The sequence below is a fragment of the Osmia lignaria genome, chromosome 10 (assembly GCF_051020975.1).
Source record: "Osmia lignaria lignaria isolate PbOS001 chromosome 10, iyOsmLign1, whole genome shotgun sequence".
Lineage (NCBI taxonomy): Eukaryota > Metazoa > Arthropoda > Insecta > Hymenoptera > Megachilidae > Osmia > Osmia lignaria.
Genome location: NC_135041.1, coordinates 14333005 through 14351439, shown reverse-complemented (window position 1 = coordinate 14351439; position 18435 = coordinate 14333005). Strand labels below are relative to the sequence as shown.

Below are 18435 nucleotides of genomic sequence, written 5' to 3'. Positions count from 1 at the left end.
CGATGCATTCTTTAACTTAAACCTCTGCATTGAATAATTATTTTATTAGTTTTCTATCGAGTATTTTTAATTTATTTTTCATGGAAAAATAAATTCTTTTTTGTACAACATAAAGTAGAACCATTGTACGATTAGAATTTCCTGCATAATTAACCGTATAAATGATAGTTAATACTATACCGCAGTTCACCAGAGTCCATAACTGCGAAAAGACCAGTTTTCATTCTTCGCGCTTCTCCAGTGCGCATCTTCGCCCTGATTGGCTGATTAGCAGAGAGCTCGCTGCGTTCCCCCACCATCTTACAACCTGCGTGTCGCAGTTATGGACTCAGGTGAACTGCGGTATATGTAGGTCTAGCCCTATTTCTAACTTATATTTCTATAATAAACCAGCGAAAATATACATTTATTTGTGCGTTTCTTTATACAAAGAACAGTACGAATGAGTACGTGGGACATTACAAATTTTAAAAATGATGCAAAATGATAAATAGAAGCACACGTTTTGTTTATATGATCCATATAAAAAAAATACGTTCACATAAAAAGTAATAATGGATACTATATTTTTGAACGTATTTATATTGCGTTTATTTAAATTTTATATTAGAATTCATAAAATAATTCCTCTTCTGACTCGTGCTCGTCTAAGTATTGTAGCAAGTCGAAAAAAACGGTATCATCCTCATCTTCATCATCATCTTCTATTGGCATTCCATGGTATAACATGTTATAGCATTTAGAATTTGTATCTTCGAAATGTTCGTACGGTCTATCATGATTTAATATAGTATTACATAGCCAGCAAAAAGGTGTATTACATCGCCAACATTTCATTTTGTTGCAGCCATCCAGTTTCTAAAAAATAATTATGTTACGACCGAATTGAATAATTAATATTGACAGTTCGTAAGCAAGTATATAAATATACTTTTAGTACCTCAATAGCAGCTTTGCATTTAGGACATTTTTGGCTATTAGTTTTGATCCAATTTTCAGACATGGTATTTTCTACTAAAGTTAAAAGTTGTTTTTTACCATAACGTTGTTCCATCTGAAGTTTCTTATCATCAGGGGCTTCTTGATATTCTGTTACTAACTGATGTGTTCCAGCTACAAATAATGGATGTAACACAATTATCATATATGCTGTATGTTTCACTAATTAAAAAATTCTACGATATAATTATTAAGTCAATTATGGCCATAATAATTTATAATGTTGTACCTGAATAAAGTTTGCATGGCTCTATACCATGATATACCATTTTGCAAAAAACACAAAATGCATACTGACAAATTGGACAATTTGCCATTTGTTCATTTGGCTCACAACTAACTGGATATTGACAGTTACGTCGTGGACAATATATTATATCTGTCATAGTAGCTAATGTAGCACTTAATAATATAGAATCATATTTTGCAAATAACTCTGAACTTACTAGATCCTTTATCTGAAAATTTTTATAAAATTTTAAATGTATAATAGATACAAAAAAAAATAAAACAAAACAAAACATTTCTATTTGGTTTAGGAAAATAAAAGTGCACCTGTGCAGGAGTTGCTTCAGCAGTACACTCATCTTCAGGGCAATAAATATTTTGCACATTTCCATCTTTGATTCTTATTTCTAGGTAATTAGTTATGCAATCTTTACAAAATACATGAGAACAAGGCAAGAACTGTGTACAATGCTCTCCTAATTTGTCTACAAAACAGATTTTACAAGTATAGAAATTTTTCTTAAATTCAATTTGATTTCTCTTTTCACTGTAATCAATTAATATCTGAATGGGATTTCTTCCAACAGGACAGTCTAAAATAGCTCTTTTATCATAGCGTTTTTGTATCAACTTCTTTTTACTTAAATATTTACTGTTAGTTCCCACTTTCATCTTGTTCCTTACATCTTCAGTATGTTCCTTGCCACTATTATCTATTATTCTGTTTTTCTGGTTGTTTTGGGCTTTTTCTAAAGTTTCTTTGTAATAAGTGTATATATAATTCATATTAAGATTTTCTTGTATATGCAAAAATTCCAAGGTCTCATCTTGTAAAAATGCCACCCATGTAAATAAAATTTCTTGTCCTTTGTTTTCTGCCCATAATTCATCCAATTTTTTGCATAATTTACTCAACAATGATACATGTAACCAAGGTGAATATAAAGTAAATTTAGGTGGTAACTTGGAAGGATAATTTTCTGGTAAAACAACACGGAGTGTTAGAGGTGGTAAATGAGATATCTTAACTGTTTGTTCAGGTTCATCCAAACGTCTAAAATCCTTGTAAGTTGCATAATAGTTTGGAGGAAGATTTATGAATATCATAAAGGTACATTGGTAACTACCATTTTCCTCATGATATGAAAATTCTTCTGTATTATAAATACTTTCCAGTGCAATTACTTCATCTTTCTGTTTTTCAGCATCCATTTATGTAAATTTAAAATCCAATCATAAAAAAGATTGCTGTTTAGGTTCTGTGAGATTAATACTGAAAAAAAAAAAAAAATTTAATGCATATGTATAGTATACATACAAATTTTGACAATGTGATAAGAAATAGGAATTTGTTGAACAAAGTATGCTTTGCATTTGACAGTTATAGGTTAAGTGATTCTAAACCTCTGTTAAATTCTATTGTTTTTTTATTAATAGATAAAACTGAAGAATATAATTAACATTGTACATCAACTTTACAACCAATTCCTTTATAACTATCAAAATTTTATGTTTTATGCAAATTACTGAGCACACAAAAATCGGAAATAATTTGAACATAAAATTATACAAATGTAAATGTTACAATTGGAAACTGAATAATACAAATAAAAGTATATTATATTATTAAACTTCTGTTTCATATAAAAAGCTTACAAATTAAAATTAAAGTATATAATTAGATTTTTTTCATACCTGCTTACCGCGAGTATAGAACGCGTCTGACGAGCTCAAACATGAGAAAACTAATGTATAAATTAAGAAATAATTATTCCATACAATTTTTTGAAAGAGATATCATTGAACTTGTATTATCTACGTTAAAGGACGGCACATAATTGATAACATCTGTCTTCGGCCACGTCAAATATTCGTTTGTATACATCAGTATACATATGGCTTGTTTTATACTGTTGTATTGTACTTGTCAAAATGTTCAAAATGAAATACGATAACGACACATGGAAATTTATTTTTCCAATTTTAATTAATTTTCTGATGTCGGTTAGTGTGTACTTTTTAACTGTACGTTTAATTCCAAAAATAAAAGATATGTTTATTAAAGCTAACCTATATGGGATTGATTTGAATAAAAATAGTGGTGAAAAAGTGTAAGTGTATTTGAAACTACATCATTACTTCATCTTCTGTTTTAAGTATGTTAAAAGCAGGTAATTCATGTATTTATTCTTTTATAGGCCAGAAGCATTAGGTGTTGTTACCGGATGTCTGTTTCTTATAACGCTCTTTTTGTTTATTCCTATACCATTTACAAATTATATATTTAATGACACAAACTTCCCTCATAGCGAGGTATGCTACTAATATTTTATCCGGCATATCATATATAGATATATCATCAGTATTATATGGATAAAATCTTAATTACAGTTTATGGAATTTTTGGCTGCCCTACTCTCAATTTGTTGTATGTTACTTTTGGGTTTTGCTGATGATGTTTTGGATCTTCGTTGGCGGCACAAATTACTGCTACCAACTATTGCTTCCTTACCACTTTTAATGGTGTATTATATTAATTTCAACTCTACCTTAATTATTGTACCTAAACCTTTAAGATCATGGTTTGGTTTCTCTGTGGATCTTTGGATATTTTATTACTTATACATGGGGATGCTAGCAGTGTTTTGCACAAATGCTATAAATATATTAGCCGGTATAAATGGTTTAGAAGTTGGCCAAAGCCTAGTAATTGCATTAAGCATTCTTGTTTTTAATATAATAGAATTATCAGGAAATCTTTGGAAAGCACATCAGTTTTCATTATATTTTATGTTTCCATACATAGCCACTTCATTGGGCTTACTGAAATTTAATTGGTAAGTGATGGTTTTTTTTCCAATTCAAATAAGAAAAACAGTAATAATTAGTTTTTTTATAAGTTATGTGTATATAAATCATTTAACATTTATACATATGTTCATTCAACATATTATTTTGGTATATAAATTCAGTACAATATTATATAGTTTACATTGAGTATTGAATATGAGTTAATATCACAGTCAGGTGTAACCAGTATGTTAATAATAATCTAATTTAGCATAAAAATTTTCTACTAGCCAGTCATACTTCCATGTATTATTAAATATTGTTTCAGGCGCAAAATAGAGGTCCCGAGATTTAGAGACTCTTAGGAGATTAGTTTTTCCATCTAACCATAGTCCACTTCCTATTAGGTCCTCAATGAATGGTACATCAATAGTTTTATCTATTTCAATTTCTTTGGATTTGATTTTATCTTGTAGACTAGTTATAATGTTTGAAGGTGCTTGACATAGATAACAGTACCATCCTCCATAATGATTTAAATCTCCTATTACTAGGCCTAGGGTATCTCTTTCACTGAAGTCTCCTTCTAGTTGCTCCAACATGATAGAATTTGATTGATAAGCTTCATGCATTAAACCAATTGTACAGGCACCAACTGTTATTGTTGTTTTAAGTGGATGCTGCCAGAAGAATCCATAAACAGACCATCTTAATCTAAAGCCAATAGGTTGTGGCCATCCATTATATACCTTGAGGAACATTAATGCCCTGGAGTTTAATATTTGTTCTGATTCAGTTGTTACATAAATATCGTCGTCTCTTAGATTTCTTACTACACTTCTCATTTTCTCCCAAATATATTTAGACACTACTCTTGATGGTTTGTGTATCTTGGTTGCTACATTAATATATAAAATTTTTTTCTGCTTATGTTGCAATAAACCCTTAAGTAATTTATGATGAAAATTGTCTTCTGCATTACTGAAATCACAGATTACAAAAAGATCTACTACGTTGTATAGTTCCTCTACTATCACTTCTGCAATTGCTGAATTATATTCATGCAGAAAAAATGCATGAATAATACGTCTAGCTATTTTACGATGTTTCAATTTAATATTTTGCTTTGATGCCATAATTGCTCTCCAAACAACTTCTGGTTGGCCACAATCCGAACCATGCCATCCATGAGTGCAAATACATTTTTGAAGATTTTCACTATTTTTCATTTTCTGATCATCCACTCCATATTTCCAACATATGGTATGATTATATTCTTCAAATAGTGCAAAAGTCTTGATATCTTTCAGTATTACCTCTCCATTGATTGTCTGGTAGATGGGAATTTTTTTATAATTAGTTTGTTGAATTTGAGGTTTCTGTAAAACAATAAGTATTGTTAATGGAATTAGAAATAATAATTGTTTAAGCGATATATAATACATTACATACCTGTGGTTCTTCAAATTTCACAAATGTAACAGAAGTATGAGTTGTTGATACAGTTAGTTCAGAAGGTGGAGTTGTAGCAACATAAATCATAACAATAAGAACTTGCAAGACTAATAATGTATAAAGTAAGGCTAGTTTCCCATCTAGGCGGGGCTGCATGGCACTATATCTTGCTTTAATTTTTAGTTATTCATTTTATATTTCATAAAAATTTCATTTTAGTCATAACGTTTCTGGCACAGCATAGCACCATTCAAAAACGTACATATAATTGACTTATATGATATTTGCCTATGGATTGAACTTTTATATTGCTGATGATACATCATACAGCAAAATTAACTGAAATTCACATACTTTGTTTTTTACTTATGTATTAAATAATTAGTTGCAATCACCAAGCATGATAAATTATTGTAACATGTTCGAAATATCAAAGGAATATAAAAATATTCATCTATGTGTAAAAATTTTCGTTGCACAAGATTTTACGTGAAAAATCATAGTTTTCACAAATATTGAATATTAATCAATAAATAATTCTCACAATCAGTGATATTTCAGATATAAAGTATACGTAATTTGTATACAAACTCACAATATAGTTTGACGCTAACGATGATGCGAATGCCTTTGCGTCGTGACGTTTAAACCGTGACGTCACCGCGCCCTGAGGTGCCATTTAATTTTAAATGACCTCGATTACTGGTTAACAATTTTTTTAAGCAAACAAAACTGTGTTTTTTAGTTAACTTTTGGTATTCTGTTAATTCTAGGATTGTTTGCTGCATAACGCCACATATTTCCACTTCTTCGTAACAAATTCAATTCATTATTTAAACATATTTCGTTGTTCTGTTAAACCCTACCCAGTTTCTTATGCTATCTTTTAAGAGCAATGGAACAAGTTCAAAAACCACGCCCAAATGCTTTTCTATGGGTCTTTTACTGTAATTCGTTAGCAAGCGCGGTTGTAACTCCTCTCAAGGCGCACGCGTCTGTATACCGCAATTCACCAGAGTCCATAACTGCGAAAAGACCAGTTTTCGTTCTTTGCGCTTCTCCAGTACGCATCTTCGTCCTGATTGGCGATACTTCCAAACGAAGTGGAAAGCGATTAGCAGAGAGCTCGCTGCGTTCCCCCACCATCTTCCAACCTGCGCGTCGCAGTTATGGACTCTGGTGAACTGCGGTATACATCTACGAACTTATCATCTGTAATTTTGATAAATAATAAATGGAAGTAAACTATGTAGATTTGTACTCTTACAATATTATTAATTAGTTTTTATTCACTTTTAATTTTTAATTGTAGAAAAAACGTCTTCAATTTTTTATAGAAATAAATTTGTATTTTGTTTAAGGTATCCAGCTCAAGTATTTGTAGGTGATACTTTTTGTTATTTATCTGGAATGACATTTGCCGTTGTTGGAATTATTGGTCATTTCAGTAAAACAACGTTGTTATTCTTCATTCCACAAATACTTAATTTTCTTTATAGTGTACCTCAATTATTTCATTTTATACCATGCCCTAGACATAGACTACCAAAGTAAGTGCTCCAATAAACTGTTTTCAGTTTATTTTAATATTTACTAATCTGTATGTATATATTTTTATTTACAGATATAATAAAGAAACAGATAAGCTAACAATAAGCAATACAGTATTTAATAAAAAAGATATTGGAGTCATTGGTATGGAAAATTAATTTACTAACATTAAAATAACTTGATCCAAGATCACATGGGTCTATTTTTAGGTTCATTCATATTATGGATATTTGGGAAGTTAAATATAATAAAATGGGAAGAAGATGATAAAGGTATCATTACTTGCAATAATTTTACATTGATTAATTTTGTTCTAATTAAAATTGGACCAATGAGAGAACCTACACTAACTCTAACTTTACTGCTAATTCAAGTAAGTTTCCTTTAAGACTTTTGCCTTGAAGCAATAAATCAATATATCGTTTATATGGAATACGCTGATGCATTGAACAATTATTGATATTCTAGGTTGTTAGCAGTTTATTAGCATTCGTTATAAGATACCCTCTTGCTTCAATTTTCTACGATGTTTGATGAGGTATGTATTTGAAAGAAATGGTCGTATGAAATACGAAATTACTGTATTGTTTCATAATGAAATAATATATTATCTATCAAATTTTTCTGTACAACAATTTTCAAATACGCACGTGTTTTCGTATTTTATATTCGTAGTGTCATTATACAGCCACTGAACATTCTGAACAATGTAGGTACTGTTTTATTGTACTATTCCCAGGAAATGAATATGTTCCTTTCTAGTTTGTAAGCCATATTATAATTTTATATCTCAAATTTTACATGATTTGATTAAAAGATATATGTACAAAATAATGTAAAATACAATTTTAGATTCGTAACTACAATTTTTAGTAAACTATTACAAATTAATTATTCATTTATTTTTTGTTTTTTAACAATTTTGTTTCAATAAGTAACATATATGTGTATACAATATTTTAAGTATTGTATAAGCGTAAAACCTTTAGTATGTACGCTTATATGTTCTAAGAATATTTAATATGATATTTCACAAAATACAAGTGAATAACAGATCTTGTAAACGAAAATTTTATAAAAGTTTAAATAATCAACAATTGAAGTGATAGTAGGCATCATGTCTTTGTAGTCTTATATCTAACGAAAACGCTAAAATAGATGTTTTATAAATGCAATTTTCAAAAATAGAGTTCGTAGGAACTTACAGTTGAAAAACTACTAAAAAATAATGTAGTTAAAAAGTAACTATGATGGATTTTTAATGTTTTACTTTAAATTTCTACAGAAACAACAGCAAATACAAGTGTATGGTATTTGTAAAAAGAATCGATGTATTACTGCGAAAATTTTACTGAACTCGCGTATAAAACTATATTTACGGATCATACCATAGACACGAAACTTCATTCTTTAATTCTGGTAACCATGTGTATTATTTATTTTAAATTTCGATCCCGATCAGTGTTGTTTTATACAAAAAAAAGCTTATGAAACATTTTGGAAATTAAACATTATACTGGAACCTAGTTTATCTTTTATTGTAAGTTGCGTTTTTGCAGCATCTCTCAGACTGAAAATATGTGTAAGCTCCATGGCTGTGCGACCTAATGCTAAGGCCTTGTCAAATAATTTTATTGCTTCTGTTAAATTTCCTCTGTTGAAAAAGTAAAATTTATATTTTAGAACGATATAAAGAGTCAATATTTTTTCAAAAATTAAAGAAAAATAATATTGATTTACCTTTGAACTTCAATTGTTCCTAATGTTTCATATCCATATTCACATTTGTCATCTAATAACAATGCTTTATTGATATATTCAACAGCTTTATCAACATCAGCATTCCATTGTAACTGTAATAAACCTCTGTGCACATGGACTGTTGCATTAGTTGGGTCTTTTTCAATTGCTTTAGCAAAGTACCTATCTGCTTTCTGATAATCTTGTGTTTCCGACAACATCTATATTATTGTACGACACACCGAATTAGATATTTAATCTGATATAAATTTCAGTAAAATATTACTTAAACGTTTATTTATACCTGGGCATACAAGGTATAACATTCGGGACAGTCTGGAAATTTCTCAACTGCTTGTTCAAAACCTTTCATAGCTTCTCTTATTACTTCCATATCCCTTTTTACTATACCATAACGATAATCTGCATAGCACTTCTGTACAAATGCTACTCCAAAGTTGGGATTAAGTTCAACAGCTTTTCTAAAATCTTCCCTGGCTTCATCTATGTTTTCCATAAGTAAGTTTACCTGGAATTATAATTTGTATGGTTTTATTTTCTCATTTCATTAATCTTAAAATGATCTCTATCAGTACCTGTCCTCTATGATGATAAATGTCACCACACTCGGGATCAAGCTCAGCAGCCATTTTAAAATCACAAAAACTTTTTTCTGCATTTTCCAGTTGCATAAATAAAGTAGCCCTTTTTATCAAAGCATTTACTTTCACACCATTTGAAACAGAATCGTTATCTATAATAGTTCCAAGATCTTCAATTGCAGCATCATGCTGTCCTAATAAAAGGTAAAATGTGGCTCTTGTGAGTAATACTTCCATTCTGTGTAACAGTGTATTTGGTTCAGAACTATCAAGTTCTTCATTGCATAAGGGTATTACATCATCATAATTTTGTTCTTTCACAGATTCTAAAACTTTTAGAAGACCCCTGAAGATTACATAAATTTTAATTATATAAAATCTCTTTCACAATACATGTACGAATTGATAACAATTTGAAACATTTTGAAATACTTACTGAGAAATATTACCATCATTGGCATTTTGAAGCCTTACAAAAACAGGATCTTTAGGGAAAGTACTAATATATGTTTTAATAAAATATTTGCTAGGCATTATTAATTTCTTGTTTGCCAAATGTTCCATTGCATGTTGTCTACCTAAAAAAGTTTGAAACTTGTATTTCAAGTTACATTACATACATTTAGTTTTATTAATGCAGGGATTTTAAAGTACACATTTTTACCTAATTGCTTTAAAACTCTATCTGCCATTAAAATTGTTGTTTGATTAGAAAAATTTTCCAAAATACATGCAGCAGTAACATCTTCCAAAGCTGACTCTAAATCATTACAGTGTTCCATTGCCCTTGCCCTACGTAATAATGCTTTTGCATACTTTGGTTTTAATTCTAAGGCTTTTGTACAATCTGCTTTGACAGCACTATACTTTTTCTGTAATATATCATTACATGATGTAATTGTAAAACATATCAAACACAAAGTTACAAAAAGTGTTACCAATTGTTCATAAGCAGCAGCTCTATTTTGATAAAAAGTAGCAAGAACTTCTGTATTTTCCTTAGGACATATTTCAATTGCAAGATTGTATTGTATTATTGCTTCATCGTACTTTCCCTTTTTAAACTGTTCGTTTCCTTCATTTTTGTATTTTTGAGCTTTCTCCAATAGAGTCTACGATCATATATCCTCATTTGGTATATAAAAATTTAATGTTATAATAAAATACAAATAGTACTTTAGAATTGCTTAAGATTGTAATCCCATGTAATAACTTAACAATAAGAACTAAAGATAAATTATAGAATATATAACTTGAAAATACCTGAAAGTTGCATTATAAGTAAGGTACTACTAACGTTTTCATCATAATATAATCATAATATTTCTAACCTCAGGTTCAGATGTACTTTTTGGTGGGTAATCGATGTCAATTGAAATTTGTTTGTCAGTGGCTGGTGTGCCATTTTCCTTTGAGCTACCCTTTGATTTACCACGATTTGATTTTGAGGATGGCTTATTGTTAGTATTGTTTTTATAATACATATATCCGAGCCCTAAAGCAACCGGCGCTGCAACAGCCAAAGCGAGTTGCCATTTTGGTAGCGGGCTACTGGTCACGCTACTCGCGCCACTTGCACCCGTCATTTTTCACTAATTCTTTACTGTTTCGAAATGTTACAGGCTACCTTGATTTTACGTTCTTCTTTAAATCTCAATGGTAGGAAAACGGGCAGTGAAAACTAGTGTAAAGTCAGAAGCAAGTTATTTAGTACGCATTTCCACCACCGTCCGAACTTAGCGCTTAATCTTATCATCACCATGAGCTAAGTATATACATTTTTCCTAGAGCCTCCATTACCATTTTCTTGTCACCTCCTGCTATATTAATCGCAGCGCTTTTAGTGGTAGGAATTGCAATTAAAAATACCGATGAGCAGTTGTTATTTTAATTTTAAGATTCTAACAGGGTTTTGTAATTTTATTTTTAGATTATATTTTAAAATAATTGTTGATCCTTCTTAAAAAATGTGAAGATTATTAATGTTTATTTTACAATTTCATTCTACTTTGAGCATGTAATTCTATTATAAATATTCTGTTTTGTTTGTTAATAATAGAATGTTACTTCATTGTTTGATATTCGCGCCCTGTCTTGATGCGTGCACAAAATTTTATCTAAAAGATGGCAACGGTCTGTCAACAGAAGCGCAATTCTGTCCGTGTCAATATCTATAGTTCATTGAATTTTAAAGAGAACGTAAATTGTAAGAAATGTTATGAAAGTTATGAAACTCAGCAAATAATGCTAAGTGATTGGGAGTATTTACTGCGCTGTAGAAAAGTGTAATATATAGAAAATTTGCGATTTCACACGTCTTAAAAGGAGTGTGACGTTTACCAAAATGGCACTACAAGAAGATGAAAACACCTGGTGAGCTGCTTTTCGAATTTCAACACTGTTTGAAACGAGCCGAAGATATTTCTTCATCAAAATTGAAATTTCATTTCTTATTTTATAAGTGTTCACTATTTTAAGTATATTTTCCCATTTATCCATTGTAATACTATTTAATTATCATTTACCTCAAATACTAGAAAATATAGGATACTAAAAATAAGAAAATTTATGTACTTTCTACATATATATTTAATCTTTTCTATTTAACAAAACTGTATCATGGGTACTTTAGAAGCTAATTGATATTCTATTTAAGCTTATTAGTATGTTTACAGATGTTTGTTAAGTATTTCATAGAGGTATCGTGCATTAAATAATTGTCATGTATAAATTATATTAAGGTAATCAAAAATAATGTGTAAAACTTTTTGAGAAAGCTTATAAAAAAATAATTTGTAATAATTTCTACTGTAGTGAATAAATTAAAATTAAATAATTAAATTAGGGTATTGGAGCTGGAAGCAGCTCTTCTTGATACCGAAGCACCATCAGCATCTGACATATATGCAATTTGCAAAGGACAAGCAGTTCCTACAAATTTAAGGCCAGACGTATGGCAGGCTTGCTTAGATGTTATTGATCGGGGTAATCAATTAAATCACTTCAATGAAGTTTTTGATTTACCTGAACAAAATATTATTCGTGATGATTGTCAGCAATTAGTTGGTAAATTATACTTCTTAAGTTTTGTATGTATATTAAGAGAAATTATTCATTCATGTAATTAAGAGTATAATTGTTTGTTACAGCTAAGCTAGGAAATGATGATGAAGACAAAGTTTCTGTTGTTTCTGATTTAGAGTCTATTTTAACATTTTACTGTAAAAGTAAAAGGAAGCAATATGAAAGAGGAAATGGATGGATAGAATTATTGGGTCCATTGATAGCTTTAAAACTTCCACGTAGTCCAACATATAATTTGTTTGAAGCTATAATAGACATTTATATTCCTAGGTGTGATATTTTATAATTGAAGTAGGATTATAATTTTAAGTATGATTATTTTTTTTATGAATAATAATAATATTGTATTATATGTATTTAGAGGTGAAACATATAGTTCTGTATTAAGATTGTTACTACTTTATCATGAACCAGAATTATGTTCTTTTTTGGATACAAAAAGAGTATCTCCTGATCAGTATACAAAAGGATGGGTGACTACTTTATTTGCTGGTGTGTGTTCATTGCCAGCTGTTTGTACAATGTGGGATCTATACTTTATGCAAGCTGATCCATTTTTTATGTTGTTTCTTTCACTCATTATGGTAATAAATGCCAGGTAAGAATTATGAAATCAATTTTTTCTATACATATACTATTCCTATTTAATTAATATCGTTTTTTTAGGGAGCAAATTTTAAGTATGAAAGATAATGACAAGCAAAGTATAATTGATGCAATTGCTGCTTTACCTTGCGCTTTGGAAGCAGAAGATGTAACAGATTTTTGTTCGTTAGCACAGTATTATGCAATGAAGACACCGTCGTCTTTCAAACACGATTTATATCCTGTTATGTTCGGTGAAAGTTTCGATGAGAAGTATATATCGCATGCACTTTGCTTACCAGTATCTGCCCAAGAATTAGTTGAAAATTCTATCGAAAGTCCGTCCGTACCTAATACCTCGGTTGAGTCTGTTAGATTTTTTTTAGTGGATTGTAGGCCTGCAGAGCAATATAATGCAGGACATCTGCCAACCGCGTTTCATTTAGATTGCAATTTGGTACGTTTCCGTTTGTTTTTCTCTATTAGTATTTACGTATTAATCTTTTGGAATGCTATTTTAGATGCTCCAAGAACCCGCTGCTTTTGCCACGGCAGTGCAAGGATTGTTGCAGGCTCAACGACAAGCACTTGCTGTTGGATCACAAGCCGGCGGAGAACATCTTTGTTTCTTAGGAAGCGGTAGACAAGAGGAAGATCGTTATACGCATATGGTAGTTGCGTCCTTTTTACAAAAGCATACGCAGTATGTTAGTATGGTTACATCGGGATATCAAGGTAAGGAAAAATTCTATTTAAAATTAGATGACTAGTAAAAAATGATATCTTCATTGTTTTAGCTATACACGAATATTTTGGCGATGAAGTTGTTTCTAGTCTTATTGATCATAATTCGCAACATTGTTTAGTGTGCAATGCTAATATATCCGAGACAAATTCAAACGAAACAAGCCCTGTCAAGGTTAAGAATAATAATTCTGATTTTCTTGGGAAGATCAAGAAAGTAAAAGGAAAGTTATTTGATTATATTGTTAATCCATCGGCAAGTGTCCATAGTAACATGGAGAATAGAAATAGCAAAGATTTAGAGTATAGTAAACGACAAAGAAAAACAGGTCCAGTATTTAGTATAGACGATGATCAAGAATTGGGTAGGTTTTTATTTCTATATTTACTATGTCTATGATTCCAAGTAAATATTTATTTCATATCATAATTGTAGATATGACAATGACGAATAATGAAAGTGAGGAACCGATTGAAGTAGTATCGATTCAACAATGGATGAAGGATCCAAAATTGTTACATTCCTTTAAATGTGAAGAAGTGAAAGTTAATGGAGATCTCTGTGATAGGTAATTATTTGAATATAAAATATAAGATTATATTTGAAGAAATGTGCTTTGTTGTGTAATATTTTGATTTATTTTTCAGTATACTTTTAGTTACTGACACTCATCTTATAGTACTTCGAGAAATACAAGAACGGAAGGGTGCAGCGCACGTAATTGTTAAACGTCCGTTAACGAGTATTGTTAAAATAACATCTAGAAAAAAATATTCAGATTTGATTACATTTAAATATGGTACCACACAGTATAATGACACAGTTATTTCAGATATGGATAAGTTTCTTATTCCTAATGCTAGCGAGGCTACTAAATTGATTACACAACAAATTTTGAAGCAATTAAAAACGTCGAATTAATGGTGGAATTTAATAGAATTGTGTACGATGGTACATGCGATATAAAGTCCAATTTATTTTAGATGATTTTTATCAAATAAATTTCAGGATTGACATTTTTTTTTAGTGTCCTTAACTAAATGGTACCACAAATGCAATATGTAATATTAGCATATCTAAAAGAACATAGTCTAAAAGTTAATAGCAATTCGTACAATTTCATCACGTATCATCAGCAGCAACAATACGGCCAACATAATTTGTATTTCGATTCTAAGATTTTTGTGATTTCGTTAATTCATTATTTTCATAAATTATATTTATATTTATTCTATTTCACTTTGCACTTTTAATGTTTTTAAAGGTGTTTAACTTCCACGAAAAAGCATTTTTTGCATTTCTTTTTTGTAGTAATATTGACAGTGAACAATCGCTAATTTTGTTTTTATTTTACATATGGCTAAATGGTGGCCTTACTATAAAAATGAATAGGAGAGGTAATGGACTCTGAAAATTATTCAGTAATATGAATATGACGGAATGTAATGTGCCATGGACTAAAATATCATTTTTTCTTTTTATGTAAATATTTTCAGTAGAAATGTATCAATATTTATGAAGATCAATTATTCATTCTTGAACAGGACACTAAAAACTTTTAATCACAAATTTTAATATATTATTATATTATATTTGTATATGTTGTAATGAACTGATAATTGGTCCTAATGTAATGCAGTTTGAGAGATATTACCAGATGGTTATAATATTTGCATTTTATAGTGTATGATCTTGCACTAAATGTTTACAAAATATTTACAAAGGTACAAAATACATTAAAAAGTAAACAATATCACTTTTACAGGCATACTTATTACACTGCCTGATTATATTTCGAAGAATTTTTAAAGTTTACGATATTTCGAAAATATATTTGAAATTCATACAAAAATCTTAAATAACAAAGTATTCCTGTCATTTTATGGAGTTTATATGTGAACTAAGTGGTACAATTCTTTTTCAATTTAATAATAGAAATATATTAACGATAGCATGTTGAAATTGGTCTCATAATGAGTTCTTTGTGCACACAGTTGTACTGCCTTTTTGTAATTTTCAGACAATACAATTTGCAACAATTATTAGTTTGTGTATAGATTATAAATATTTTAACATGGTTGTAATTTCATGTGTTCTTTTAAAGGAATTATTTTTTATTTTTTAGAGTATTTTATGTTTAAAATTATAAAAAGGTAATTTAAAATATGATTAATTTTGTCAGAACCTTCAGTCTTGTAGATACTATCAGCATTGTGAATATTTGTAATAATAGTAATCTGTAACATACTTCGTTCTGTGTATAGTATAAATTTTCTATTTATGTGCTTCCATATTGAACGGCAAACTTAAATAATGAGACAGTTGTTATTTAATGAATTTTAGAATTTAAAGAGAACTATAGTGTGTTGTAAACCACTTAAATATAAATCTTCAGTTGTATGTAAATAAATTATATGTAATTCATCATGAATGAGTTTAAATAATACATATTTTCAAGAGATTGTGAAAATAAAATACAGTTATACCTCTTGATACATATTATGATGAATAACTATTTTAATATTTATTATTTAAAAATTATGAATTTTACATATGTTTTCATTTACATTTTGAATGCTGTGACGATATCGCGTTACCTAAAGTATTTATATTTATATGAACTATGAGTAATGCATTGAAGCAATGTTCAGATGTTTAAATCGCTGTTTTTTTGAAGCAAAATAACTTATTTTCATTTGTTCATAAATTAATATTTAATGCGTTGTATTACATCTGAATACTCGTTATCATGTAAACATATTATGATTAGTAGCCTCAGTTGATAACAGACGTTCCGGCAGGGAGGTTACTGTCGTGATATATATTTCACGAATGCATTGGTTTGTAACGTAATAATATTTAAAAAAGGGTTTGCGATGGGTTCCATCAACTGGGGGGAATTATTCCCGGGAAGATGGAGTCCTGTCATTTTTATTTCGTACATGGCCCTTTTTGTAAATCAAGGTACACAAATGTGGTTAAGTTTGTTATACTTGTTTTGGTATTAATTTTTTGTTTATTATATGTCCTCTTTTCATTCTAGTTTATATGCGTCATTATCAAAATACAAATTAATATTGTTAAATTGTTTTTATCACAGGTATTATTGTAACTTGGTCTCAAAGAGATGGACACTACGAATATAACATTGTTATGGTAGTATTAATGACAGAGGTGTTAAAACTGCTTGCCTCAATTATTTTGTATTGCAAAGAGTAAGTAATATTATATTATAGGCATAGAAGTAATTCAATTAACATGATCTATATACCATTAATATTTACAAATTTAATTATTGTTTCTAGCAATAGTGTCTCAAGTCTCATTCAAGAAGTAACTAGAAATAAAAAAGGTAATTGCATGTATTGATTTAGTCTTAACAGATGGTTTAGAGACTATCAATAGTTCATATCTTAATGATACGTAATGTAAACGAACTAGAAAGATAAGATAAAGATTTTGTAAAATTTGGTATAGGTTTTTAAAATTATAAAAAAAATATGTATGTGAAATAATTGTCATTCATTTTTCTATTCCAGTGTTACTTCTGTACACAATACCTTCATTTTTATATTGTCTGTACAATAATTTGGCATTTATCAACTTGGCTGCATTTGATCCAACAACTTATTATGTTTTATTGCAACTTCGTGTTGTTATGACTGGAATTATTTTCCAAGTACATATCAGAGATTTATCTTGTCACATAAAATGGAACATAACAAAATTTTTAAAGTATTATTTCTTTTAGGTCGTTTTTGATAAGAAATTGTCACTTAAGCAATGGTTTTCATTAGTATTGTTAACTATTGGATGTATGGTGAAACATTTAGAGTTGGACTTAAATGTCAATATATTTAAGGCCAAAGTTAACTTAAATAGTAATATAATTTTAATATTTGTACAGGTAAATACATTATCAATATAATTGGTAGTATATTATTTTAATTGCAATCTAACATTATCATTTGTATTTTTCAGACTATTTGTTCTTGCCTAGCTGGAGTATACAATGAATATTTACTTAAAGAACAGGGAGCAAGCATCAATATTTTTGTACAGAATGTATTTATGTATGTTGACAGTATATTTTGCAATTTTTCAGTTTTTGTATTACTTTACATTTTTGAAAATAGCACATCTAATATATTTAAAGACGCCAGTCCTAGTATACTTTTACAACCAAAGGTTATTTTAATTATGTTAAATAATACAGCAATCGGAATAATAACAAGTTTGTTTCTAAAGAATTTAAATTCAATTTTAAAAACGTTTGCTAGCGCATTAGAATTACTATTTACAGCAGTCCTGTGTTGGTTAATATTCAGTATTCCTATTCATTTAAATACTGTAGTTTCGATTGCTATGGTGAGTTATGCAGTGATATTATATTCGCAACATCCAGTACAAAATGTTAAAACGAAAGAAAGAACAAAGGCTGATAGTATAGTTTAATGAAATTAATTAAGTAAATTTCTATTATTTGATACATCTAATTGATTCTAAGAATATTTTACCTCATACAAATTTGTTACTTATGTGTTCGTCGTTTACGCTTTATATTAAACAATTTTTATAAGATAAATGTAAAATGAAAGTAATTTTTATATAGTATTATAAACTGTAACTAATTTATTTTGTGTGTAAATATTTATA

At 29.2% G+C, this 18435-nt stretch overlaps 6 protein-coding genes across 8 annotated transcripts; 3 read left to right on the top strand and 3 right to left on the bottom strand.

The window, feature by feature from the left end:
• Window positions 1–76: 76 nt before the first annotated feature.
• On the bottom strand, window positions 77–3070 carry LOC117611598 (E3 ubiquitin-protein ligase RNF14). Of its 2 annotated transcripts, none has more exons than XM_034339596.2 (5): window positions 2931–3070; window positions 1555–2500; window positions 1229–1457; window positions 941–1113; window positions 77–858 (listed from the first exon to the last, which is right to left on the bottom strand). In XM_034339596.2, exons 2-5 carry the CDS (start codon window positions 2437–2439, stop codon window positions 607–609), a joined length of 1539 nt encoding a protein of 512 aa, XP_034195487.2. In that variant the 5' UTR covers window positions 2440–2500; window positions 2931–3070; the 3' UTR covers window positions 77–606. The 2 variants fall into 2 exon arrangements, with proteins under 2 accessions (XP_034195487.2, XP_034195486.2); XM_034339595.2 differs by having other exon boundaries at window positions 144–858; window positions 2923–3064.
• Window positions 3071–3159: 89 nt separating this feature from the next.
• On the top strand, window positions 3160–8314 carry Alg7 (Alg7 dolichyl-phosphate N-acetylglucosaminephosphotransferase). Its single transcript, XM_034339604.2, has 7 exons — window positions 3160–3338; window positions 3426–3540; window positions 3619–4064; window positions 6834–7022; window positions 7097–7167; window positions 7233–7396; window positions 7492–8314. The coding sequence occupies exons 1-7, from the start codon at window positions 3160–3162 to the stop codon at window positions 7555–7557; spliced, it is 1230 nt and encodes a 409-aa protein (XP_034195495.2). The 3' UTR covers window positions 7558–8314.
• On the bottom strand, window positions 4129–6484 carry Mgat3 (beta-1,4-mannosyl-glycoprotein 4-beta-N-acetylglucosaminyltransferase). 2 transcript variants are annotated; one of them, XM_034339602.2, is made up of 3 exons: window positions 6068–6484; window positions 5470–5811; window positions 4129–5396 (listed from the first exon to the last, which is right to left on the bottom strand). In XM_034339602.2, the coding sequence occupies exons 2-3, from the start codon at window positions 5626–5628 to the stop codon at window positions 4269–4271; spliced, it is 1287 nt and encodes a 428-aa protein (XP_034195493.1). In that variant the 5' UTR covers window positions 5629–5811; window positions 6068–6484; the 3' UTR covers window positions 4129–4268. The 2 variants fall into 2 exon arrangements, with proteins under 2 accessions (XP_034195493.1, XP_034195494.1); XM_034339603.2 differs by having other exon boundaries at window positions 5470–6484.
• Window positions 8259–11135, bottom strand: Tom70 (translocase of outer membrane 70). Its single transcript, XM_034339594.2, has 8 exons — window positions 10697–11135; window positions 10304–10477; window positions 10030–10237; window positions 9802–9943; window positions 9360–9711; window positions 9068–9292; window positions 8764–8984; window positions 8259–8677 (listed from the first exon to the last, which is right to left on the bottom strand). Exons 1-8 carry the CDS (start codon window positions 10949–10951, stop codon window positions 8509–8511), a joined length of 1746 nt encoding a protein of 581 aa, XP_034195485.1. The 5' UTR covers window positions 10952–11135; the 3' UTR covers window positions 8259–8508.
• Window positions 11136–11366: 231 nt separating this feature from the next.
• TBC1D23 (TBC1 domain family member 23) lies at window positions 11367–14869 on the top strand. Its single transcript, XM_034339590.2, has 9 exons — window positions 11367–11738; window positions 12211–12431; window positions 12515–12719; window positions 12811–13047; window positions 13116–13491; window positions 13556–13769; window positions 13832–14143; window positions 14215–14347; window positions 14427–14869. The coding sequence occupies exons 1-9, from the start codon at window positions 11710–11712 to the stop codon at window positions 14698–14700; spliced, it is 2001 nt and encodes a 666-aa protein (XP_034195481.1). The 5' UTR covers window positions 11367–11709; the 3' UTR covers window positions 14701–14869.
• Window positions 14870–16284: 1415 nt separating this feature from the next.
• senju (UDP-galactose transporter senju) lies at window positions 16285–18353 on the top strand. Its single transcript, XM_034339607.2, has 6 exons — window positions 16285–16743; window positions 16880–16994; window positions 17085–17131; window positions 17319–17458; window positions 17531–17686; window positions 17761–18353. The coding sequence occupies exons 1-6, from the start codon at window positions 16656–16658 to the stop codon at window positions 18232–18234; spliced, it is 1020 nt and encodes a 339-aa protein (XP_034195498.1). The 5' UTR covers window positions 16285–16655; the 3' UTR covers window positions 18235–18353.
• The last annotated feature ends 82 nt before the right edge of the window (window positions 18354–18435 follow it).

What these genes read in the sequence shown, in the direction of transcription:
- senju (XM_034339607.2), top strand. Translation starts at nt 16,656, where the DNA reads ATGGGTTCCATCAACTGGGGGGAATTATTCCCGGGAAGATGGAGTCCT. An exon ending in ATTATTTTGTATTGCAAAGA is followed by an intron (nt 16,995 to 17,084) that starts GTAAGTAATATT and finishes TATTGTTTCTAG; the next exon opens with CAATAGTGTCTCAAGTCTCA. An exon ending in AGTAACTAGAAATAAAAAAG is followed by an intron (nt 17,132 to 17,318) that starts GTAATTGCATGT and finishes TTTCTATTCCAG; the next exon opens with TGTTACTTCTGTACACAATA.
- LOC117611598 (XM_034339596.2), bottom strand. Translation starts at nt 2,439, where the DNA reads ATGGATGCTGAAAAACAGAAAGATGAAGTAATTGCACTGGAAAGTATT. An exon ending in CTGAAGCAACTCCTGCACAG is followed by an intron (nt 1,458 to 1,554) that starts GTGCACTTTTAT and finishes AAAAATTTTCAG; the next exon opens with ATAAAGGATCTAGTAAGTTC. An exon ending in GCCATGCAAACTTTATTCAG is followed by an intron (nt 1,114 to 1,228) that starts GTACAACATTAT and finishes CATTATTTGTAG; the next exon opens with CTGGAACACATCAGTTAGTA.
- Tom70 (XM_034339594.2), bottom strand. Translation starts at nt 10,951, where the DNA reads ATGACGGGTGCAAGTGGCGCGAGTAGCGTGACCAGTAGCCCGCTACCA. An exon ending in TAGAGTTTTAAAGCAATTAG is followed by an intron (nt 9,944 to 10,029) that starts GTAAAAATGTGT and finishes AAACTTTTTTAG; the next exon opens with GTAGACAACATGCAATGGAA. An exon ending in AATGATGGTAATATTTCTCA is followed by an intron (nt 9,712 to 9,801) that starts GTAAGTATTTCA and finishes TGTAATCTTCAG; the next exon opens with GGGTCTTCTAAAAGTTTTAG.
- Mgat3 (XM_034339603.2), bottom strand. Translation starts at nt 5,628, where the DNA reads ATGCAGCCCCGCCTAGATGGGAAACTAGCCTTACTTTATACATTATTA. An exon ending in TGAAATTTGAAGAACCACAG is followed by an intron (nt 5,397 to 5,469) that starts GTATGTAATGTA and finishes ATTGTTTTACAG; the next exon opens with AAACCTCAAATTCAACAAAC.
- Alg7 (XM_034339604.2), top strand. Translation starts at nt 3,160, where the DNA reads ATGTTCAAAATGAAATACGATAACGACACATGGAAATTTATTTTTCCA. An exon ending in AAAAATAGTGGTGAAAAAGT is followed by an intron (nt 3,339 to 3,425) that starts GTAAGTGTATTT and finishes ATTCTTTTATAG; the next exon opens with GCCAGAAGCATTAGGTGTTG. An exon ending in CAAACTTCCCTCATAGCGAG is followed by an intron (nt 3,541 to 3,618) that starts GTATGCTACTAA and finishes TCTTAATTACAG; the next exon opens with TTTATGGAATTTTTGGCTGC.
- TBC1D23 (XM_034339590.2), top strand. Translation starts at nt 11,710, where the DNA reads ATGGCACTACAAGAAGATGAAAACACCTG. An exon ending in TGATTGTCAGCAATTAGTTG is followed by an intron (nt 12,432 to 12,514) that starts GTAAATTATACT and finishes TGTTTGTTACAG; the next exon opens with CTAAGCTAGGAAATGATGAT. An exon ending in ATAGACATTTATATTCCTAG is followed by an intron (nt 12,720 to 12,810) that starts GTGTGATATTTT and finishes ATATGTATTTAG; the next exon opens with AGGTGAAACATATAGTTCTG.